This window comes from Barbus barbus, assembly GCF_936440315.1.
Source record: "Barbus barbus genome assembly, chromosome: 29".
Classification (NCBI taxonomy): domain Eukaryota; kingdom Metazoa; phylum Chordata; class Actinopteri; order Cypriniformes; family Cyprinidae; genus Barbus; species Barbus barbus.
Window position 1 is genome coordinate 7,851,079 of NC_136757.1, and position 25,732 is coordinate 7,876,810.

Below are 25,732 nucleotides of genomic sequence, written 5' to 3' on the forward strand. Positions count from 1 at the left end.
TTATTTATAAAATAACACAGATCCTCAAGAAACAGTAACAAAAACATAGTGACAGAAATGAACAGACCATTTTTATTTCTAGGAAAATGCTTATTACACATATTTTGATAATTTTATGGTAATTCTTAAATATGATCCAACATACAAAAAATATAGTTTTACTTTATAGTAGCCTATACTGATCCGGCAAGTGGTCACGTGATGAACGAGCGACTCAAACGCGAGACTCGGGAGGTGAACTAATCAATTCTCTTTCTGGCTCAGGCTGCATTGGTTAAGAGTATGGGGCTGTCACGTGATGGAACAGTTTGATTGTCCATCAAAAGTGTGCTGTCACTTTATTGGAGCGTGAGCAGCGCAGCAAAAATAGACTGAGCGCCGAAACGATCTATGCAGCGCTGCTCACGCGACGCTCCTGCTCCCGGTGTGAATGCACTCATTTGTTAACATGGGCGCCAAGAAAAACACGCGCTGTTCACACTTGAAACGGGCGAAGGCGGCCAAACCGAGCGCGTGAAACAATTTCCGACGATTTGTTTCATCACCAAGAGGCGATGGTGGTTTTTTGGTAACAGTCACCAGGTGGCGCTTCAGTAGCAGAGAAAAGCTCAGATACACAGACAGAATAACAACGAAAGAGAAGTCAAAAGTGGAATAAAAGAACTCAATGGTACATAAGTTTTCTGACATTAAAATAAGACAATACTGCAAAAACAGCACACTGTCAAGCTGTTATATTCCTGTTATATATTTATTGCCCAACATTCCTAATTTTTCTTTCATTCATTTAATTTCATATGTTGGCATTAATTCAGTGTTTATAATGCTAATAGGCTACTTGAACTTAATTTCAATAGAAACTGACAAGGTTTCTAGAGAGCAAAGGCTTTTGGGAAAAAAGGGAAGACTTAAACACAAAGTCTGTGGAATAATTTGTTAAAAGGATTTGATGATCACTAGTTTAGTGATTGTGCGTTACGTTGTCATCATTCAAGTTATATTTCAGCTTTAATGTACGTTTTTTTAAACAAAGCAGCTGATATTTGCCATAGCGACAGCAAGAAGCTAGTGGAGTGCTGAGTCGCTTTCACTCCAAAATGGCGGAAGCTAGGCTGCTGCTGGGCTTTCACTTCTTGTCGGTAAGGGGCGAATACCAAATGGAAGTGAGCATCCCTACGCCCTACTCCCTTTGAAGGGCAGAGCCCTGTGTTCTTTTAAGGGTGTAGGGCATTACTGTCTCGTATTTGCATCTATGGGAAGTCGTGGCCTAATGGTTAGAGAGTCGGACTCATAATCGAAAGGTTGCGAGTTCGAGCCCCCGGCCGGCAGGAATTGTAGGTGGGGGGAGGGAATGTCCAGCGCTCCCCCTTGAGCAAGGCACCAAACCCCCAACTGCTCCCCGGGCGCCGCAGCATGGCTGCCCACTGCTCCGGGGGTGTGTGTGTGTGTGTGTGTGTGTGTGTGTGTGTGTGTGTGTGTGTGTGTGTGTGTGTGTGTGTGTGTGTGTGTGTGTGTGTGTGTGTGTGTGTGTGTGTGTGTGTGTGTGTGTGTGTGTGTGTGTGTGTGTGCGCGCATTTGTTCACTACTCACTGCTGTGTGTGTGCACTTGGATGGGTTAAACGCAGAGCACCAATTTCGAGTATGGGTCACCATACTTGACAATACGTCACGACGACGACATTTGGAACTCCCGGTGAAGGACAACGCTGTGCATGCATGCAGCATTCAGCACTCCATCAGTAGTTGCAAATAAATATTTCTTCTCATTATTATTATTTTATTTAAATATTGTCTTTGTCTCATTTACTAATAAACTTTTTTAAACTAAACGTGCTTAAACTTACACAACCATCTTAAATCATATTTCTATCAAAAAATATTTTCTTGACAAAAATATTTTCTTGACAAAAATATTTTGTATCACATTAAAATAAAGACAAATTTAATTTGCCTATTCTAATTACGTTTGTATGTGACGTCAAAATCAAGCCCAACTTTGCTTTAAAATGCAACGCAAGAGCTGCTAACTGAAGATCACATGATCACAAACGGAAATCACTTCCGTGAATTGACCATCGCATGTTCCCTTCGCTAATGGACTTCTGGAAGGGCCCTTCGTGAAGAGAATCAGTTGCTCACTTTCATTTGGAACGTCCCTAATGACGTCCCCTTCCCGAAGTGCCCTTGAAGGGCGCAAAAAAGCCGTTTGGAATTCGCCCAGGTTCTATGTGTAAACGCGCTGATGATTTCCTGGTTTTATGAAGCCCCTCCCTCAGAAATACGCGATGGCCTCAGATTGTTATGATTCGCTAAACCGTAAACGTCATGCCCCTCACTTCAGCGGCATGCACTCGGGTTGTATTGTAAACAATGGCGTTGTCAATATTGCTTATCAATTTATGCCCGAATGAGACGCAGAGGATTTATTGAACAGGATCGTGCAGAACCTGTGCAAGCACATGGCTTTTAAAGGTATGTTTTTTGTTTGTTGTTGTCTCATACTTTTAGATACGCTGTTATTTGTCAATGCTACTGCTTTTGTTAGCTTTTAATATACAGTTCATTGTTGGAGCTGAGCTGATGATCTGAATGAGAGCAAGAGAGATACAGAGCAGGGGGACACTGTAGGTGCTCACGCTCACGCATATCGTGTTAAATGTCCTTTATCACTATCCGATTGTGCAGTCGGGTGCAGTTGCTCTCCACCGACTGCGCTGATCAAAAGCATGATGGGAAACGACTGACTGACGACACAGTTTAATGCTCATTGGTTCAGACAACCATGATGTTGCATTCTCTTCTAAAAATGTTTTTTTTTTTTTATCTGATTTCATGTGATTATGTATTTATGCATGAATATTCCCAAACATTAACGATTTCTGTGTGAGATATTATTGTTGTCATAATTCTATAAAAATCTAAAATAAATGCGTGCATTAAAGTAAAAATGGATGCTAAATACGCCTTTCGTATGTTATTAAATAGCAAGCACTTCGAGTGTCTTGTTCATCATATTTATTTTCATATAAAAGTAACTGAAATTATATCATGTTTATCAGCAGCACAGCACATGAGTGAGAATAACGCGATATCCACCTCTGATCTCGTTCCACTTGGAGAGGTCAGAATGGCCATCTTGACTGCGCTTATTTCACTCCTCCCCTCACTGCAGCTGCCTACATTTCAGGTGAGGCGCATCTCAAACAAGCCTAATATAAGCACAGATGCTTTCTTTTTGTGGCCTGTAGGTGTGCTCATGCACACGCATATCGTGTTAAATGTCCTTTATCACTACCTACCTCCATCTGTTCTTTTCTAAATGTTTAAGTTGATTCAATACTGATTCAAAACCGTATGCCTGTCCAAAATCATATACACTGCTAACTAGTCAAATGTGCTAGTTCAGTGTGCACAGAGGCATTATTATTTCTCATATTAAATAAAGGTTTGCTTCGTCATTCCTTGAGCTACTGCCTACTCAGGCTCTACTGTATCTTGAGCTCACAGAATAAGTTCAGAGTTGAGGTTCAGTGTATGATGTATCATTTCTCCTCGCGGGATTGCAGACATGTTTCTCTGTTGTAACTCTGTGGTATTTTACCTGCTGACCGGCACAGCTTCAGTGCAGACACAATGGGTATAAAACCACGTGAAGTCGCAGTTGCCCCCTGCCGGGCTGTGGTGAGCTGTAGGTGTGCAGGGTGGTGTAGAGTTGTGAATGACCGGTAAAATGACACTTAACAGTTTAGATTGATGTATAACACTTATTTGTGTGACCAAAATCAACAGAGCTTTTGTAATGTCTTTTGCACTTATCTTAAAAAAACCGAGTTCGTATCGCCGGAGATACAGCCGACCCCAAAGGGTTAAAGCAAATATATTCGGTGAATAAGGTATAGATGACAAAAAGTTTTGGAATGCCTGCATTACATGTAACTAAGAAATAATGTGAATATGTGCATTTTAATCAATTAATAACACATGGTTAAAAAAAACCTACAGAGTAATAATTCAAATAAAAATGAATGTGTTCATCAGTAGTTGATGCAATGTTGAAACCCTTCTTAAACCTGAAATTATTTTTATCCATTGGTCAAATGCTGTCTCTGTGTGAATGTCCACAAAACTGGACTATATATACATATATAATATGTATATAATCGCTAGGCTATTTTAGAAAGGAAAATGCAAAAGATGAAAAAGAGAAATTAGGGAGAATTAATCATTTATGAATAATTTATTGCAATTGTGTGAATAATATGTAATCATGTAATCCATAAAAATGTAACTGTAGTCTGATTACGAGTACTTTAAAATGTAATTTACTCTAATTACAAGTACTTTATTTTTTAAATCTGATTACGTAATCCAGATTAAATGTAATCAGTTACTACCCAGCTCTGGTGATCACTGTGCTAAGTGACTGAGCTACATAAAATAATCAATACATTGTTATACAATATTTAAAAAATACAGCGAATGATGTTTTAATGGCAGAAAGAAATGTAGTAGCCTAGTCCACTTTTCTCTATGGAACTTATTACAGTTAAATATGAAATTGATAATTTACCATCTGAAGAAACTGCAGAAGCAACTTCAACCCAGGCCTTTTCCTTCGAAGATAAATCTTTGTAATATTTATTGGTGGGATCATAAAGCACTTTGTGTTTTTCCACCTCCACGATCAGCCTCGTGTCATCCATTGCTGCACATGAATGAGGTCAAATTGTGTAGCGCTAGAGCCTATATGTTTATTTTCTATTAATTCAATGTATTATTATTATTATTATAGTGCTTTATGTAATCCAAAACTGCGTCAAAGCAGCTTTTTCTCGATGCAAAAAAAAACATTCAATTCTGCCGTGAATCAGCTCTAGAAGTTTGTCATATTTTCTGGCTTTTTTTTTCAGTACACCATACTTGCATCCAAACTGAATAATTAAAAACAGGTTTATATCTTCTGTAGCCTACATATTTTGCATTCTTCATTTTCTTTTGACAACAATTCTTGTTAAACACACTAGACATGCGTATTCTGTGCATTTTATGCTTGTTCTGTGCGCTTATAGCAGTTTTTGTGTGAAATCATATTTATTTTGTCCATCAAAAGTGTGCTGTCACTTTATTGGAGCGTGAGCAGCGCAGCAAAAATAGACTGAGCGCTGAAACGATCTCCTGCTTGATGCTCACGCGACTAGGGTTCCTCATCAGCAGTCTCCACAGTAAATGGTTTACCAGCCAGCAACAAAACAAAGACAATATATCATTCCAGTGACCAACAAATCTTACCCCCTGGCTGACTTAAACGAAGGGGTTCATCTAAACCAAAAAAAAAAAAAAGTCCTTTAGTGCCACATCATTAAATTCCACACAATGAGAGAGTTCGCAAAAGTCCTCCACATAATCCTCAATAGTCCGATGGCCTTGACGTAAATGCAGATGTGCAACTGCTGGGTTCATTTTGAGGTTGAGTATTCCGTAACGGACATTCCACTGAAGGCGAATTTAAGAACCCATTTACAGTTTATTCAAAAGTAATCCCAAAATACAAACAAAGACTTGCCTTGGCATGAACTGACTTGACTTGACTCGACTTGACTTGAACAAAACATGAACTCACCAACAGTAGATCACAGGGACAATACTCGACAAAGAACAAAGGCAACATGAGGGCTATTTATATGAAAAAATACACCTGACCATAACCAACCAATGAGAGACAGGACACATGACTAAGACAACCAATGAGAATATGACACATGAACTGTTTAACCTGCTGTTGGTTAATTTGTGTTTCTGTTCATGCCAAGTCAAGTCTATTCAAGTCAAGTCAAGTCAAGTCACCTTTATTTATATAGCGCTTTTTACAATGCAAATTGTGACAAAGCACTGCACAATATCAAAAAAGGAAAATAATGTGTCAAGAAGTTTAAATAGTGTCTTTGCAATCAGGTCGACGATATCGCTGGAAATGAAGCGTCCCCAACTAAGCAAGCCAGAGGCGACAGCAGCAAGGAACCAAAACTCCATCGGTGACAGAATGGAGAAAAAACCTTGGGAGAAACCAGGCTCAGTCGGGGGGGCCAATTCTCCTCTGGCCAAACAAACCAGCAGTTCAGTTCCAAACTGCAGCAAGTCAGATTGAATGGGCTCAGCTGGTTCCAGTGGTCTTTTCCGATGGCTGTCTAAGTGGCGGGGTCCTCAATGGGGATCTGTCTCTGGCGTTCATCCAGGTGTCTGGCCTCTGCCTATGATCAGGGACACATACGTCATCTCCCGGCGCTGATCCTCCATCTCAGGTGTTCGGTCATCTCAGATCATGTAATGGTTGGATCCAGACTGAAGTTCTGTAATTCCTAGCTACCACGGGATGTTAATCCCGTGGCAGAAACGGAGAGACAAGCAGAGACATGATTAGCGTAGCTGCTGTTCCATCTAAGCAAAAATAAATTGTTCAACCCAAGCTAAAGAATAATAATAATGTACGTCTGATCAGATATAACTGCAGTACAAGATTATAAGATGCATTATGTGAATGCTTGGCTAAAGAGATGTGTCTTTAATCTAGATTTAAACAGAGAGAGTGTATCTGAACCCCGAACGTTATCAGGAAGGCTATTCCAGAGTTTGGGAGCCAAATGTGAAAAGGCTCTACCTCCTTTAGTGGACTTTGCTATCCTAGGTACTACCAAAAGTCCAGAGTTCTACGACCTTAGGGAGCGGGTTGGATTGTAGCGTGGTAGAAGACAAGTTAGGTACACAGGTGCTAAACCATTTAGGGCCTTATAGGCAAGTAATAATAATTTGTAAATGATACGGAACTGAATAGGTAGCCAGTGCAGAGACTGTAAAATTGGAGTAATATGATCATATTTTCTTGATCTGGTAAGAACTCTAGCCGCTGCATTTTGGACTATCTGTAGCTTGTTTATTGAAGATGCAGGACAACCACCTAGCAGTGCATTACAATAGTCCAGTCTAGAGGTCATGAATGCATGAACTAGCTTTTCTGCATCAGAAACGGGTAGCATGTTTCGAAGTTTGGCAATGTTTCTAAGATGGAAGAATGCTGTTTTTGTAACATGGGAAATATGATTTTCAAAGGACAAGTTGCTGTCTAATATTACACCCAGATTTTTGACTTTAGAGGACGTAACAGTGCATCCGTCTAGTTGCAAATTATAATCCACGAGATTCTGTGTACTGTTTTTTGGTCCAATAAGTAATATCTCTGTCTTATCTGAATTTAATAGGAGGAAATTATTGGTCATCCAATCTTTTACACTTTTTACACAATTTATTAGCTTAGATAGTTGAGAAGTTTCATCTGGTCTTGTTGAGATATATAATTGAGTATCATCAGCATAGCAATGAAAATTTATCCCGTGTTTTTTAATAATATTTCCAAGGGGCAACATGTAAATTGAAAATAGCAGAGGACCTAGGACAGATCCTTGTGGTACTCCATACTTTACTGGTGATTATTGAGATGACTCCCCATTTAAATGAACAAAGTGGTAGCGATCGGACAGGTAGGATCTAAACCATCTTAAAGCCTGTCCTTGAATACCAATATAGTTTTGTAAACGATCTATGAGTATATTATGGTCTATAGTGTCAAACGCAGCACTAAGATCAAGTAATACTAGCAATGAGGTGCAGCCTTGATCTGAAGCAAGTAGTAAGTCATTCGTAATTTTAACAAGTGCAGTTTCTGTTCTATGATTGGGCCTGAAACCTGATTGAAATTCTTCATAGAGATCATTTTTTTGCAAAAAGGAGCATAATTGAGTAGACACAACTTTTTCAAAAAAATTTGACATAAACGGAAGATTTGAAATGGGTCTGTAATTTGCCAGTTCATTTGAATCTAGTTGTGGTTTCTTAATAAGAGGCTTAATAACCGCCACCTTGAATGGTTTTGGGACGTGACCTAAATATAAGACTTCACTATTCAAGTGAAGTCTTTGTTTGTATTTTGGATTTCACCTTGTTTGAATAAAAGCTGTACTTTGGTTCATCACAACTCACCTTCAGTGGACTGTTTGTTACAATTGTAGTCAAGTCAAGTCACTTTTTTTATTTTGCACTTTCTACAAAACAAGATAAACAAGAAAATAATTCTGCTGTAAAGCAGCTCCAAAAAGACAAAAGTAAACAGATATTATTCAGTTGAAATCAGGATTGTGTTCATCCCCGACAAAATGGTGCAAAACAGTTTTTAAATGAAAACGGTGGTGCGTTGAACACGCTGTTCTGATGACGCAAGAGTTATGGCAACTATGGCAGCTGAGAAAGCCATTCTTTGTGTTCTTTTTGAAGAATTTTCAGAGCCTGATGAAATATATAACAACAACTCTCGGCTTTGTCTCTCTGAATAGGCTACCAAGGTTTATGAAGAAGTGTCACTGGTGCACCCTCACAGATTACTTTTGAACACCAAGACCTGTTAGACAGGATTTCAATGACACATTTGGAATGTTTCTTTAGAATTATTTTTGATTTAAAAAAAAAAAATGTAATCAGTCTTGAATTTCTACCATATTACCGTCCCCTTTAGAAGAAAAACTTCAAGTTTCTCTGTACAAATATAAAGGAGTTTTAGTTGGTACCACATAAAAACAGGTAATTTATTAATTGACACAGTTTAATGATAAATTGTAGATTAAAAAAAAAAAACACATTATTTATCCACTATCAAATCACTAAACTGTCAAATCATAGAACATTAAATCATTTATATATAACAATTAAATGCTACCACTAAATATCTTAACACTTTCGCTAGCTATTTTAGTAATCGAAAACACAATACTTACATTGCAATGTTAATTCCCCCAAAGAACTCTCACATGCCCTGTTCTTTGAATATAAACACCGTCTTCATCTGTGCACTATGAATTCTGGGATAGAGTAGGGTGCAAAGTGTCCATCAGATGTGCGCTTCATTTTCCTGGGAAACGGAGAACGCATTTGATGTCGCTTTCGAACCAATCGGCCTTGGAATGCAGTCTTCGGAGGGTGCATCCTGAATTGGGACAGCTTACGTCGTGACGCTGTGACACAATTGCAGTTCAAATACGCACTTCGGAGCCCATGCACTTCACATTAGGTGTGTTGACTTGAAGCAACGCTGCACAGAATGATCAGTGTATGACACCGCAAGAGGCATAAGAGAGCAGACAGATCCTTATGCTTTCAAATAGCTCTTGCGGCACTTTGATGTCATACACTGATCATTCTGTGCAGCGCCGCTTCAAGTAGAACACACCTATTGGGACAGTCTTCGTAGTGTCGGTGTGACGCAATCACATTGCATATCCGGTCTTCGAAGGGTGCACACTCCACTGTGGGACACAGGTATTGTGCTGTGTCCTGGTTGGGAAATGTGTCATTTTAAGCCCAGTCTAAAGTAAGGAGTTGTTTTTTTATACTTAAAGTTTGCATTGCTGATGTTTTCTGCAGAGATGTTACATGCATGTATGGCCTGTGTTTGGATTGATGCTAAGAGTTTGAGACAGTGTATTTGTATGCATTTTAGAAGGACTCTATTGGTGGTTACCACATCACGGTCCAGTTTGAATATGGATTTAAAGTTATTTTCGACGTGAGGCCATAGTCTGGACTATTATTGACTGTTGCTGGTTAGGAAGAGTCTGGTGTTTGAGAGCTTTTTTTTTGCTCGCTAATAAATAATGGATTTGTAAGAGTTGTCAGCAACACTATTTACTTCATCTCCAGAACAAAAACACTTCTTTTAAGAACAAAAACAGTTTATTTATCAGCAACATTATAGAGATGTAATGTAATTAGTAACATAAAATTAGGTTTATTTGAAATGATTAAAGTAGGTTTCAAAGAATCTTTTATTTGCTAAATGGTTCAGTCAAGACTTTTGTTAAATTTAATGTTACATAATATAATTTTTTAATCAGATGTGATCTTACAGTTGTCATTCATCCCCTGTAAAGCAGAAATGCTTAGCTTGAACCCATTTTTTAGCAGGCTTTTACTCAATATGTTAAATTAGCAGGATAAAAACAAACCGTTGCTTATTAACCCTATAAGGTTAGAAGAGGACCATACAATTAAACCACTAAAGTAGGAAGTAGGTTTATGGTTCTCTCATATTTATTTATTTATTTATTTACACAGCAAAGATTATTCTAACCATTTCTGTAATTCCTCCAAGTATATATTTTATATTGTTTTCAACTTCATCAAAATAACAACAAAAACACTAGCTGACAGAAATTGAGATCTCATAATCATTACCGGAAGGTGATTAGGTATTCTGGGTAAGCTTGTACATCGTTGAAGATCACAAACATGGTTGGGTTGTTAATATTATCAGTCACACTGTTATAGAGATCAGCACTACTGGAGCTCTTGGTAGGGGGAACAGGAAGGCCTCTTTTTCCTTGAGTGAAGTCACCAACAAGCACCCTGGCGAGGTACATGCGTTTGTGTCCGTTGATATCAGGTTGAGAGTAGCCTTGGGCTGAGTAATTTGGGTCCACAGCAAAATATGTACCATTCCCATACATGGCTCCTAAAATCAGAGAAGAGTAATACATTATTGTTTTAAAAGACAAATGGATACAAGCACAAATAAAGTTTATACTGAATTTGACTGATATACCATGCATGCCAGCGAAGCTGCGATTGAAGCCGTGATTGTTGATATGATCTGTCTTATCAGGGCCAGTGCCGTGGAAAAGACGCTTTTCATTTTTTGTGTGTTTGTTTTTGTCTTCCAGTTCCTCCTTTTTGATCATGTAGTTTCTCCAAAGTGCACTGTTTTGGACTCTTTCAATCTAAAGAAAAGAAAAAAATGAACAAAACAGCATTACACCATTGTACTAAATTTAGACAACAGAACTTTTTAAAACTATTAAATACACATTACTCCTCTCTCTCAGTATTGTCTTACTGTAATGATACTGATACTGGATAGTCTGGTGCTTGTGAACTCCTTCTCCACTTCTGCATATTCCCTTGAGCCTGCTGTGAGTTTTACAAGAACAACTGACTGTCCTTTCATGTCCTCCCAGTGTGAAGGCAAAGATCTTCGAGCTGCAACTGTGAACAAAAACATGATCCCAAACTAATATTTAATAGCCTTCTAACAGACATCTTTATCCAGCTAATGACTAACTGTTCTGCTTTTTATTACTAAAATCATCTCACCTTCTAGATCTACTCTGTTCAGCTCAATCCTCAGATGCCCTTTTGTGGCCACTTTGCGAAGTACAAAGGCTTGATATTCAACATTATTAATTTTGATTTTCACTGAAGGCTGTCTCTTCTGAAAGGCCTGTTCAAGGTCATAATTGGTCAATATATCAAAGTGTTTGATGCCCCGTCCATCTTCCTGATATTGCCACTTAACCACACTGCTAATGATAAAAGCCTCACACCTTCGGTTTTCATTCCTTTCCGCCTTTCTGATCATGTCCCGAATACGAGTCTCTGCAGTGTGAACGTCTCTTGTCAGACCCTCCAGTGTGATTACAGAGTATTGGCTTTTCTTCTCAACCCGAACACTGACTGTGAGCTCCCTCTGCATGGCGTTCAGCATTTCTCCATCCTCCTTGGTGAAATGAGCAATGGCTGGATCACGGATTAGGATGGTCATATGCTCCTGTAATATCATGCTGTTGATCATGTTCTTGGCTTCACTCAGGTCCTCTGGTGTCTCCCCACACAGTTGAAACACAGCTGGCTCAATTTCTTCAGAAATCATTAAAAACTCTTCATTTGTGGGAGATTCTGAACTCTCCCCCCCAAAAAAGTCTTGATGGAAAAAAAGAGGAATTCATTACTGTATTTTTACAAAGAATAATGAACTGGATTAGCATTTTTATAATTTATTACTGACCTCTAATTTTGGTAAGCAGAACTTTATCTTCCTCTACTTTCTCACCAGATATTCTGAACATGCTTTGGTGAAAGACTGCCACCATGCTCGTCTGGAATATAAGAAACTTCACAAGCCGTACATGCACTGGTTTCTTTTTCTTTACAAAGTCAACAACTGCATCAACCATTGCATCTGCAACATCAGCTGGTTTTACACCTCCCTGACCTAAAGGGTTAGAGACATATTTACCCAAAAAAGTTAAAAATAAATAAATAAATATATAATCAATATACTGCAACCACTAGGTGTAGAAAAGTAAGAATGCACAAAGCGTCTTACCAGTGCCAAGAGCTGGGAAGGCAACAGAAGTAATCTGGCGTGACTCACATAACTTCAGAACAGACAAAACAACATCCTTAATGTCAGATGGACTTTTGCGTCCAATAACATGGATGATGTTTCTACATGGAAGCCGCCCAGCTGAAGTCACAATCTCTGTTTGCTGTATATTTGATGATCCCACTATTGGAAAAATATGTTTACCAATGGCATCTTAAGTTTAACAAATCTCTGTTTCAATATAAATTAGAAGAAATGGCTAATTTGAAAGTATACAAACCCGTCTGTAAACATTCTTGTTCAACTTGCACTCCAGCAGCATCTAAAATGGCCTTGGACACTCCTAGATTACAAATACAAATTGTGATTCTCTTTGAATGTGAAATTAGTTATAAATTAAACCAAAATAAGTAACCATGTATGTAAAGTTGTATTGACCTGCTTTCAGAGAAAATGTCTGATTTGAGGAGTTGACAATGGCATCAGTTTTTTCTTTAGTTATGTCTCCTGAAGAAACCTCCAGAGTCACTTGCCCCAGCTGCATAGTGTGCACCCCAAGAGAGGGAGAGGAGACTTTACCAATGACCCCTAATTATAAGAAAATAATATATTCATAATAATGTTCAATATGTTTTCTGTGACAACAGAAAAACAAAAACGTGTGTAATGGACTTCAGATAAGAAAGTGTTACCAGAGGTCTGAGCTGATTTGTCAAAAAGATTCATTTTAGGCATGAGATGTCGGTGTGCTCCTTTTGTGACGGGACCCTTAATCCCATGTCTAAAGATGCTAGTAAAGCTCTAATAGATAAAACACAGAAATATGCAAGATAACATTAACATGAGCAACTAGGTTAGAATATCTAAATTCAATTTAAATTTATTTCACTCACCTCTACACTCTCCCTGTCAGAAGGGTGCACAATCACAGTTACCTCTTGAAGGTTTGTGAAATTAAATTTCTGGACTTCTGTCAGCATGATTCTAGCCACCAAATCTTTAGGAAAGCCAAGATTCACAGTCCCGATAGCTGGGAAGGAGATTGAAGCCAATCCTTGTGCTTCTGCTGTTCTCAGGCAATCTCTAATGATCTGAACGAGTACCTTTTAAATTGTAGATAAATATATCTATTATTTTTTTTAAGAAAGTACCATCTAAATACATTGGTTACATATGGGACACACTTAAATTCAACATAAAAATGATTGATCGAAAAACAAGGATACATTTGATAAAGGTTGCTTAAATGTATGCCTCACCTTATCTTCTGAGTTTTGTCCACCGTGCCAAAATGGGCAAACTACATGGAAGACCTTGGAACATTTCAGTTTATAACCATCTGTTATGAGCATTTCACCATAATTCACATTCTTTGAGCGAGCAGCTCTGGTGATTTCTGACTGGAGCTGATGACCAGCAGTCTGTAGGAGTGCTTTGGAGACGGCACCTTTACTGAGGTCCAAGTCCTCCGACATGGTGTTTACAATTACATCGGCCTGCAGAATAAACAAATGTACACTTGTAAAGGGAGATGAATTTTTCAAGTATAATATCTTAAGAAGAGTTGCTTCTAAAATAGATATTTATTGTACAAAGGTTTTTTAGGATACTTTTTACTGGCATTCAATCAAAATAAATAACTCTATATTCATGTTTCTACAATAACAAGTAATCTTAGATTCACTTACACTTCCATCCTGAATGTTCCCTTTGCTCAGAATGATTTTTAGTCCCTCTTGTGTATTTTTGGTCTCAAGAACACTCAAGCCTTCAGATTTATCTGATCTGCCACCATAGCTTGAAGTTTCTCTTCTCCAGTGCGCTTTGTGTTCAAAGTTTCTTTTACCACGGCCTTTGACAGCTTCAAACTCTTGGTTTATTTGACCATAGCTTCCACGCCCATTTCCACGATAGCCTTGTCCATAGTCACTATGCCCATGGGGTTTGGCTTGATGAGGGAAAGTCATTTTGGGGTTATAAGCAGCCTTCCTGACAGTAACAGTTACTCCACCTGGTATTCGAACCTCACAAGAGACTTGGCCAATATCTTCAAAACTTCCTTCAGTAAATTCCGCTTCTTCCTCTTCCAGCATATCATCTTCCTGAAGAACCACCACAAATCCTTTTTCCTTCAACAGCATTGAAAGCATAATTTTACCCTGCTCCAAAAAGTACTTCTTTGCTCCTGCCTTTTTAATTATAAGTGTGTCCGTGTAGAGACCATCTGCCAAATATTTAAAGAAGGTCAGAGCTGGCTGGACAAATGTACGCACTCCAGACAGTTTGATCCAGGGTCTCTTTGAATCAAAACAGACTTTCACCTCATCAGACTTAATAAAAGTCTGCCAGTGTGATTTTCGGACTTTTATGAAATCAACTGCGGCATGTGATTTGACACGAACTGTTTCTTCAATTCTTGTGTTTCTCTCAATGAAACATCCTAAGTTTGCACTGACCTCCATCACTGGTTCCCTGAATCCAGTCACCATTACCTTGTCACTCTGTTTAGATAAATGTGTAATCACAGATGTTTTTTTGGAAGCATTGAACAATTTTTGCAATTGTTTTTTGAGATCCTGCCACTCTGGCATTTGAAGGACACCTTGATCTTCTACAATGATGTCTTTGGTTGCGAGAACTGTTTTCACTCTCTTCTCTGCCTCAGCAAGTGCTCTTTCTGTGCTCCCAAACACAACAATATCTCCATTTTCGATTGTGTAGACAGCAGGTATTCCATGAGATATAAAGAGATCTCTTGACATTTCATCACAATCCCATGATCTCAGAAACTCCAGGATTGAACGGTTAATGTGTAAGTGCTTCTGTTTCATATTTATTTTCTTCTCAAGGACCCAACTCTTGAAAATGAGAATTTCTGTATGAAGACCTGATAAATCTAATCTGTTCATTTTTTTGTTGTAGTCAATGTGCAGGTCTGGATAAACAGCCTTAGCACTTTCCAGGCCATCTTGTTCAAGCAGAGAGTACATGGCAGGAGAAATGTCCATATACCCTGTCACACTTTTCTTCTCTCTTTCTATTTTATTTTTTGCTTTCTCTAAAATTTTGTCCAGTATGGACTTCAGTCCAATTATCTCATGGGTCATTCCTGCCAGTGTCAGCACCCCTTTAGAGGCACCCAAATCTATGAAAACCTGATCTTTCACTAATTCCTTAACATTACTCTCCACTGTAGACCACAAGGCGGGTGACACGGCAAACTCAGATGTTGTGTAGTTTGAGATGATTTTCATAAAAGCATCAATGGCATTCTTACTCCAGCCATCAATGTGTCTTCTGGTAACTCCTTTCCGTTTCAGTAATGCTGGATCAGGACTGAGCAAAACTTTAGGTTTGTCCATGTTTATGTGGCAGAAGTGTGAGCTCATCTGGTCTTTAATGGAGGAAATCTGCTCTTTTTTGAGGATGAACTCCCTGATGGCAGGATGTACACTGACTGTAATGGGTTCAGGCAGCTTCAAATGTGGCCTGTTGTCACCATATAAGATTGTATCCAGTGATTTAAAGTAGGGATATATCTTGACTGGAACATCACAGATGTTGTTCTTTTGTTTCAAAACTTTGTCTTTGGCTGAAAAGAATGAAAGACGTAGGCAAAATGAATCAATGCATTGATATTGACAAGTTATACTTAGTCTAGTAATAGCAAAGGCTATCAGCAACAGCAAATATATTTACCTTCTTCCTCCTTAAAGACGATAATGGCTGCTTGTTCTGATGGAATTGTGATAACTTCCTCTACTGGACCACCCCATTTCTCAAAATACAGTTCCAGCAGCATCTTGTTGTTGTTGGCCTCAGCTGGAAGATCCTCCACCCGCACACATGTGCTTCTCTCCAGTGCATAGGCCCTCAGATTATACTGCTTGAACTTTTCATTTGCCCTGCTGTCCTCAAGGAACTTTTCTGCAGCTGTTAAGTTAAATATTGTTTTCAAAATTTAATTTTGAAAAAAAAAAAAAGTGCCGGACACATTTAATCAAGCCATAATAACAACATACAAGTATGTATACAAGCAAAATATTAAAGGTATTATGTTAAAAAACAAATAATAATAATTTCAGTGATATAAACTCAAATAACAATACCTTCCAGAGTCTAAAAAAGACCATCACATAAACCCCAAGTGTTATGTTATCAAGATTAAACTAAATTAATTTAAATTAAAAAAAGACTAAGTAAAATCTGTTGAAATTATTATTAAAAAAATATAAATGTATGTTTTATAGGATAACTTACCACTGGGATTTTTAAAGGTCACAACAGCTTTTCTTAATTCTGGTATTAATTCCATGCTAAAGTCATTCTCAGGAAGACTACTGATGTTCTCCACCAGAAGAGTCAAAACATTTAGTTTAACATCATCTGAAAGGTTCTCCAGGACCACAGCACCTGACCCTTCAGGCTTCTTCACATCCACATCAGTCTGAGAGGCACTTTGATCTTTAGGCAAAATAAAAGTGACATATTTATTAAATCTCAATGCTAAATATTTTTTGTATAAGTCAGCTAGCAGTGTCAGATACAGTTAATAAAATCATTTGTATCAATTATTAACTACATAACTTATAACTTTACCATCAAAAATGAATATTACATCCGCAATAACATAAAAAAAAAAAAAAAAAACTTAACCAATAAAGATTACATACATGTAAGCATCCAGAGACCAAAGTTCAGATGATTTACTTACTTGGTTCCTGATATCCACATGCTTGCTCCGTCTGAAATCACACAAATGTAAAGTTTGTTTAGTTAACTGGTCTCTCTACTCCAGCCTTTTCAACAATATAGAGAAATGACAACCATCTTCTTAGAGAAACTCTAAAATTCAAATATATTGCAACCGTAAAGCTGTATTAATATTTTTATGATATACCTTTCTGATCATTTATAGTGACTTCATCCAATCTAAAGGGTTTGAGTTACAAAGCCACTCATCTGAGGTTTGATTGTAAAAGCATTGTGGTTTGTAATAAGACTACTCACTTGTTGTCCAGTGCTGTCTGCTTGTTTCTCTGCATCACTGGGTTTGTACACTTGTTCAAGCAGAGAGTACATGGCAGGAGAAATGTCCATGGACCCTGTCACACTTTTCTTCTCTCTTTCTATTTTATTTTTTGCTTTCTCTAAAATTTTCTCCAGTATGGACTTCAGTCCAATTATCTCATGGGTCATTCCTGCCAGTGTCAGCACCCCTTTAGAGGCACCCAAATCTATGAAAACCTGATCTTTCACTAATTCCTTAACATTACTCTCCACTGTAGACCACAAGGCGGGTGACACGGCAAACTCAGATGTTGTGTAGTTTGAGATGATTTTCATAAAAGCATCAATGGCATTCTTACTCCAGCCATCAATGTGTCTTCTGGTAACTCCTTTCCGTTTCAGTAATGCTGGATCAGGACTGAGCAAAACTTTAGGTTTGTCCATGTTTATGTGGCAGAAGTGTGAGCTCATCTGGTCTTTAATGGAGGAAATCTGCTCTTTTTTGAGGATGAACTCCCTGATGGCAGGATGTACACTGACTGTAATGGGTTCAGGCAGCTTCAAATGTGGCCTGTTGTCACCATATAAGATTGTATCCAGTGATTTAAAGTAGGGATATATCTTGACTGGAACATCACAGATGTTGTTCTTTTGTTTCAAAACTTTGTCTTTGGCTGAAAAGAATGAAAGACGTAGGCAAAATGAATCAATGCATTGATATTGACAAGTTATACTTAGTCTAGTAATAGCAAAGGCTATCAGCAACAGCAAATATATTTACCTTCTTCCTCCTTAAAGACGATAATGGCTGCTTGTTCTGATGGAATTGTGATAACTTCCTCTACTGGACCACCCCATTTCTCAAAATACAGTTCCAGCAGCATCTTGTTGTTGTTGGCCTCAGCTGGAAGATCCTCCACCCGCACACATGTGCTTCTCTCCAGTGCATAGGCCCTCAGATTATACTGCTTGAACTTTTCATTTGCCCTGCTGTCCTCAAGGAACTTTTCTGCAGCTGTTAAGTTAAATATTGTTTTCAAAATTTAATTTTGAAAAAAAAAAAAAGTGCCGGACACATTTAATCAAGCCATAATAACAACATACAAGTATGTATACAAGCAAAATATTAAAGGTATTATGTTAAAAAACAAATAATAATAATTTCAGTGATATAAACTCAAATAACAATACCTTCCAGAGTCTAAAAAAGACCATCACATAAACCCCAAGTGTTATGTTATCAAGATTAAACTAAATTAATTTAAATTAAAAAAAGACTAAGTAAAATCTGTTGAAATTATTATTAAAAAAATATAAATGTATGTTTTATAGGATAACTTACCACTGGGATTTTTAAAGGTCACAACAGCTTTTCTTAATTCTGGTATTAATTCCATGCTAAAGTCATTCTCAGGAAGACTACTGATGTTCTCCACCAGAAGAGTCAAAACATTTAGTTTAACATCATCTGAAAGGTTCTCCAGGACCACAGCACCTGACCCTTCAGGCTTCTTCACATCCACATCAGTCTGAGAGGCACTTTGATCTTTAGGCAAAATAAAAGTGACATATTTATTAAATCTCAATGCTAAATATTTTTTGTATAAGTCAGCTAGCAGTGTCAGATACAGTTAATAAAATCATTTGTATCAATTATTAACTACATAACTTATAACTTTACCATCAAAAATGAATATTACATCCGCAATAACATAAAAAAAAAAAAAAAAAACTTAACCAATAAAGATTACATACATGTAAGCATCCAGAGACCAAAGTTCAGATGATTTACTTACTTGGTTCCTGATATCCACATGCTTGCTCCGTCTGAAATCACACAAATGTAAAGTTTGTTTAGTTAACTGGTCTCTCTACTCCAGCCTTTTCAACAATATAGAGAAATGACAACCATCTTCTTAGAGAAACTCTAAAATTCAAATATATTGCAACCGTAAAGCTGTATTAATATTTTTATGATATACCTTTCTGATCATTTATAGTGACTTCATCCAATCTAAAGGGTTTGAGTTACAAAGCCACTCATCTGAGGTTTGATTGTAAAAGCATTGTGGTCCTAATTCTGCATTTTGTAATAAGACTACTCACTTGTTGTCCAGTGCTGTCTGCTTGTTTCTCTGCATCACTGGGTTTGTACACTTGTTCAAGCAGAGAGTACATGGCAGGAGAAATGTCCATATACCCTGTCACACTTTTCTTCTCTCTTTCTATTTTATTTTTTGCTTTCTCTAAAATTTTCTCCAGTATGGACTTCAGTCCAATTATCTCATGGGTCATTCCTGCCAGTGTCAGCACCCCTTTAGAGGCACCCAAATCTATGAAAACCTGATCTTTCACTAATTCCTTAACATTACTCTCCACTGTAGACCACAAGGCGGGTGACACGGCAAACTCAGATGTTGTGTAGTTTGAGATGATTTTCATAAAAGCATCAATGGCATTCTTACTCCAGCCATCAATGTGTCTTCTGGTAACTCCTTTCCGTTTCAGTAATGCTGGATCAGGACTGAGCAAAACTTTAGGTTTGTCCATGTTTATGTGGCAGAAGTGTGAGCTCATCTGGTCTTTAATGGAGGAAATCTGCTCTTTTTTGAGGATGAACTCCCTGATGGCAGGATGTACACTGACTGTAATGGGTTCAGGCAGCTTCAAATGTGGCCTGTTGTCACCATATAAGATTGTATCCAGTGATTTAAAGTAGGGATATATCTTGACTGGAACATCACAGATGTTGTTCTTTTGTTTCAAAACTTTGTCTTTGGCTGAAAAGAATGAAAGACGTAGGCAAAATGAATCAATGCATTGATATTGACAAGTTATACTTAGTCTAGTAATAGCAAAGGCTATCAGCAACAGCAAATATATTTACCTTCTTCCTCCTTAAAGACGATAATGGCTGCTTGTTCTGATGGAATTGTGATAACTTCCTCTACTGGACCACCCCATTTCTCAAAATACAGTTCCAGCAGCATCTTGTTGTTGTTGGCCTCAGCTGGAAGATCCTCCACCCGCACACATGTGCTTCTCTCCAGTGCATAGGCCCTCAGATTATACTGCTTGAACTTTTCATTTGCCCTGCTGTCCTCAAGGAACTTTTCTGCAGCTGTTAAGTTAAATATTGTTTTCAAAATTTAATTTTGGGAAAAAAAAAAAGTGCCGGACACATTTAATCCAGCCATAATAACAACATACAAGTATGTATACAAGCAAAATATTAAAGGTATTATGTTAAAAAACAAATAATAATAATTTCAGTGATATAAACTCAAATAACAATACCTTCCAGAGTCTAAAAAAGACCATCACATAAACCCCAAGTGTTATGTTATCAAGATTAAACTAAATTAATTTAAATTAAAAAAAGACTAAGTAAAATCTGTTGAAATTATGATTAAAAAATATAAATGTATGTTTTATAGGATAACTTACCACTGGGATTTTTAAAGGTCACAACAGCTTTTCTTAATTCTGGTATTAATTCCATGCTAAAGTCATTCTCAGGAAGACTACTGATGTTCTCCACCAGAAGAGTCAAAACATTTAGTTTAACATCATCTGAAAGGTCCTCCAGGACCACAGCACCTGACCCTTCAGGCTTCTTCACATCCACATCAGTCTGAGAGGCACTTTGATCTTTAGGCAAAATAAAAGTTACACACATTTATTAAATGTCACCTTTGTACCTTATTTACCTCTAAAGAGTGTACCCTAAAGTACCTTAAAGATACAAATTAGTACCTCAAGTTTTCATATTAGTACTGTACCTAAATGGAGCATATTTGTGCCTTCTGAAAAGGTACTGCCCAAGTGACCTTTTCTCTGAGAGTGAACCTGATATTTTATTATCTATAATTAATGTGTTATATTTATTAAATCTCAATGCTAAATATTTTTGTATAAGTCAGCTAGCAGTGTCAGATACAGTTAATAAACAAAATCTTTTATATCAATTATTAACTACATAACTTATAACTTTACCATCAAAAATGAATATTACATCCGCAATAACATAAAAAAAAAAAAAAAAACTTAACCAATAAAGATTACATACATGTAAGCATCCAGAGACCAAAGTTCAGATGATTTACTTACTTGGTTCCTGATATCCACATGCTTGCTCCGTCTGAAATCACACAAATGTAAAGTTTGTTTAGTTAACTGGTCTCTCTACTCCAGCCTTTTCAACAATATAGAGAAATGACAACCATCTTCTTAGAGAAACTCTAAAATTCAAATATATTGCAACCGTAAAGCTGTATTAATATTTTTATGATATACCTTTCTGATCATTTATAGTGACTTCATCCAATCTAAAGGGTTTGAGTTACAAAGCCACTCATCTGAGGTTTGATTGTAAAAGCATTGTGGTTTGTAATAAGTCTACTCACTTGTTGTCCAGTGCTGTCTGCTTGTTCCTCTGCATCACTGGGTTTGTACACTTTCAGCTTGATTTTCTGATTGTCAATGGTAATAAAGTGTTCTTCCTTTGAGAGCACGCTATCTCGAACTTAAACACAAACAATCAGACTTAGTCAGATACATCACAACACTTAGAAATCATCACAGTAAGCTATACTGCACAGTATATCATGTTACGTGATATTAGCAAATGTGATTATAATGTGATGAGTAACAATGATGTGACAATGGTCTATATTAGTTTTGAAAAGGTTTCCTCTTAGAAAAGTATCAACTTACAGTGTAATATAAGTTCATTTACTCTAACACTGAATATATCAGTATAAGGAATGCCACAGTGAATTAAAGTAAGCATTATTATGTAGGTAAATCTATAGGTATATTTGCTTTGAAAATTATTACAAGTTTGAACAAGTTGTGAGTTGAGAGACATGTTCAAATTCGTTTTCTTAATGAGGAAAAACTGTGTGTATTTACATGTACCAAAGAAACACAATGATAATTGATGCCTTAACACAGCCAGAATGTGTTTGTCTATTATACTAAAAAACATTCAAAATTGCTGCATTAACACGGACATTGACACGGTCAAATTTCATGCGTTCTGTTTAAAGACTTTTGGCCCCATCTGCCTTCAATAAAAGTGTGGCCTCTGCTTAGTCATTGACGTCGTTTTCATGGAGCGCAAATTAAAATTAAGTTAAACTGAAAGGCTATTGCTTGGTAAACAAATATTGATAATAACTGTTCTGTGATTTTACGACAGCGATACAACAGAGAGACGCCAAGAGTGGTTTCTTAAGAGAAGTGCTGACATATGGAAACAGCTCCTTATGCATTTTTCCCCACAGTAGTATATTTCTCCTATAGATCAATATGCATCCAAATGTTACAAAATTACTTTTAAATATATTACATATTACAAATATTTAACAAGTCTTTGACATCTAAATAAATTGAGGGCCGCTGTATGAGCAGTATTAAACACATCTTACATATTTTTTGTATGTGTATATTTTTATTATATTGTCATGTATTTTTAAATATCTGTATCAAAAATATATTATTTTTGTCAGACTTTATATGAATGTGTCCTTGTTACTGTGATTGCTGTAACATGTAAAACAACGGGTAGGCTACTGTTATAGTAACAATGTAACAACATTAAAATAGTGTTATCACTGTTGTTATTGTTTTCATATTATTATTATTTTTTTTTTAATCTAAGGGCTTGTTTCTTAATCTAGCCTTAATAAAACAAAGCCAGTTTTTGTCACGTATGTTTCTGGTCTGCAGGCCTTGTTAGCTGGTTATGATTTGAACGTTAAAATTCACAGATTATGTAAGTGCTAACTTTGCGAGAGTTTGTCGCACTTTGTATTTGAGCCCGATATTACCTTAGGTGTCAGGAAAGCTTGATAACGAAAACTTTTTTTGTCAACATTTGCTTTTGTGTTCAGCACTTACTGTCAGACGATTTGAACATAATCGTAGCGGAGTTGCTTCCGTCATTATATTGCAGGACGCAGTCTCCTCCTTGAGATTTCTTCTTACTCTGGAAATAAATCTGCAGTTTATTTTTCACACTTTTAGCTTGTTCAGGCCCCCAGCCCCCCTCTACAATGATGGGATAATATTCGTCCATCGCGATCCTTCTGATCAACTAGGGAATGACCTGCGAGTCGAGAGTTTATAGCTGATCCCGCCCTAACTTTCACTTTCGTTTCTGCATAAATTTACCCTGAAACTGAGAGCGTGGTCTGTTTTTTAAACTCAGGCACTATAGCAGTGTCGTTATTTATATAAACGTTGACCCAAAAACAGCTGTAGGCCTATACAAAATAATTATATTCCGCACTCGTAGCTAGTTTTGTTTTATGTTCATGAGAATGAGCTTTAAAAAAAATAAATATATATATATATAGCTACGAGATATATATATTAGGGCTGGATAAAAAATATCGATTCTCCGATTTTAATCGATCTTCAGTTTAACGCAACGATATCGATTCGGGAAATCCCCGAATCGATTCTTAATGCGCGTGCTTTACGTAAGAGGATATGAATATTCACCTCTCGTCCTGAAGGTGTCACCATCTATAGATATACTTAACTGGCAGGGGAGACACCATGATCAAGAAGGCGGTTCACCCAGGGCTAGGCTTGGCCACAGTGTGTGTGTTCACTGCTGTGTGTGTGTGTGTGTGTGTTCACTGCTGTGTGTGTGTGTGTGTGTGTGTGTGTGTATGTGTGTGTGTGTGTGTGTGTGTGTGTGTGTGTGTGTGTGTGTGTGTGTGTGTTCACTGCTGTGTGTGTGCACGTTGGATGGGTTAAATGCAGAGCACGAATTCCGAGTATGGGTCACCATACTTGGCTGAATGTCACTTCACTTATCTTTCGAATTGCTCCACTAAAAAAAACAACTGTGTGCACCCTATTATTAATGTAGATGTGTATTTCAGTAATAAACTTAAGTAGGAGCGTTTCAGTTACCAGCATTTATATCAAAATATGGATCCCATGTCTGCAAAACTAACATTTTAAATGAAATATTGATAGCTAATCGATATCGAATCGAATCGAAATCGAAATCGAATCGAATCGAATCGAAACCATAAAAATAAGAATCGAATCGCAGAATTGGTCACAATACCCAGCCCTAATATATATAATATAGACAACTATGTATGTACAGGTCAAGTATGTGCAGATTAGAAATTAGAAAACAAAAATTAAATAAGTGAGTGTGGTGAATGGATAATGTATTAGTTGTGTGTTCCACATTTATTGTTGAGTGTTCATGAGATGTATTGACTGAGGGAAGAAACTGTTCTTGTGTCTGGTCGTTCTGGTGCAAAACATTTTTTATTTTTTGTCATTCATCGTAGGCCTACCTCCAAATCGGGAATTTGTTATGTAACGTCACGGATTCAAGACGGGTATATAACGAGGAAATTGCATAAACCATCCAAAAGAATTATAAACACCTCTGTAGACCTATTAAAGGTGCCATAGAATGAAAAACTGTCTTTACCCTGGCATATTTAAATAATAACAGTTCTGTACATGGAAATGACATACAGTGAGCCTCAAACACCATAGTTTCCTCCTTCATATGTAAATCTCGTGATTAAAAAAGACCACTGAAAAACAGGCGAATCAGAACATAACACCGACTGTGACGCAACAGTCGGGATCACTACGCCCCCAACATTTGCATAAACCCACCCTTGTTCTAAGCCGGCCGAACCATCAGAAGCTCTGCAGGTATTGTAAATAAACAAGCGCGGACAACAGCGAAAATAACAAAATAAATGTTATGTTCCAGGCCGTGCAGGGGGTGTGAAGTGCAGGGATGGGTTGGTGTCTGTATTCAGAAAGGCACAGAAAGCAAATAACGCGAGCCACTAAAGGGACATGGTTAGCTCCTCGCTAGCGGTGGCCTGTTACAGTACATAAGATTTCACTCTCAGTAAGGAGAGATGAGGATGATGGCGAATGACTTACAGATCCTGAGCACCACTGACAAGCATCTGATCTTGTGAAATGTGTGGTAAGTACTGTTGCTCCATAATGTAAACATAGTTTGTGTGATCGCGTCTCTTGAAAGTGAACTATAACGCGATCGATGGATCTTTCAAAAGCAGTTTCAATGCCTCGCATATTAATAACGGCTCCCTGATGCCCGCGTTTTACATACAGTATAATTACCCGACGATATAACTGCGAGAGAAAGTATTTAAATATATATTTTCCTCCCTGTGCTTCCTTCTTGCTGATGAGCCGTACTGTGAAACAGCCAATCAGAGCAGAGCTCATTATTATTCATGACCCTGCCAAATAAGCCAATAACAGACCGTTTCATTCTAGGCAGAAATCCTAGGGTTGTAAATGGACATGTAAAATCGTTTCTGGAGATTTTTTGCCCTTACTTAAGCCACATACCTTCTGTGTAGATATCAGAGAACAATTTAAAATACTGTATCAATGCATTCTATGGCACCTTTAAATGAAAACATTTATACGTGGTATCACAGTTACAGTGTGTTACATAAAGCAAAGGAAAATACATCATGTTGTTGT

At 37.4% G+C, this 25,732-nt stretch overlaps 1 protein-coding gene across 1 annotated transcript; it reads right to left on the reverse strand.

Moving 5' to 3' along the window:
• Window positions 1–10,271: 10,271 nt before the first annotated feature.
• LOC306848915 (protein mono-ADP-ribosyltransferase PARP14-like) lies at window positions 10,272–23,294 on the reverse strand (the record flags this gene model as incomplete). The annotated part of the gene is made up of 17 exons (XM_079383708.1): window positions 10,272–10,552; window positions 10,643–10,817; window positions 10,934–11,082; window positions 11,191–11,796; window positions 11,882–12,088; window positions 12,203–12,385; window positions 12,483–12,545; window positions 12,641–12,790; window positions 12,895–13,003; window positions 13,096–13,305; window positions 13,462–13,698; window positions 13,891–15,794; window positions 15,902–16,135; window positions 16,463–16,666; window positions 16,917–16,947; window positions 21,619–21,737; window positions 23,117–23,294. The coding sequence occupies 17 exons, from the start codon at window positions 23,292–23,294 to the stop codon at window positions 10,272–10,274; spliced, it is 5,040 nt and encodes a 1,679-aa protein (XP_079239834.1).
• Between the last annotated feature and the right edge of the window lie 2,438 nt (window positions 23,295–25,732).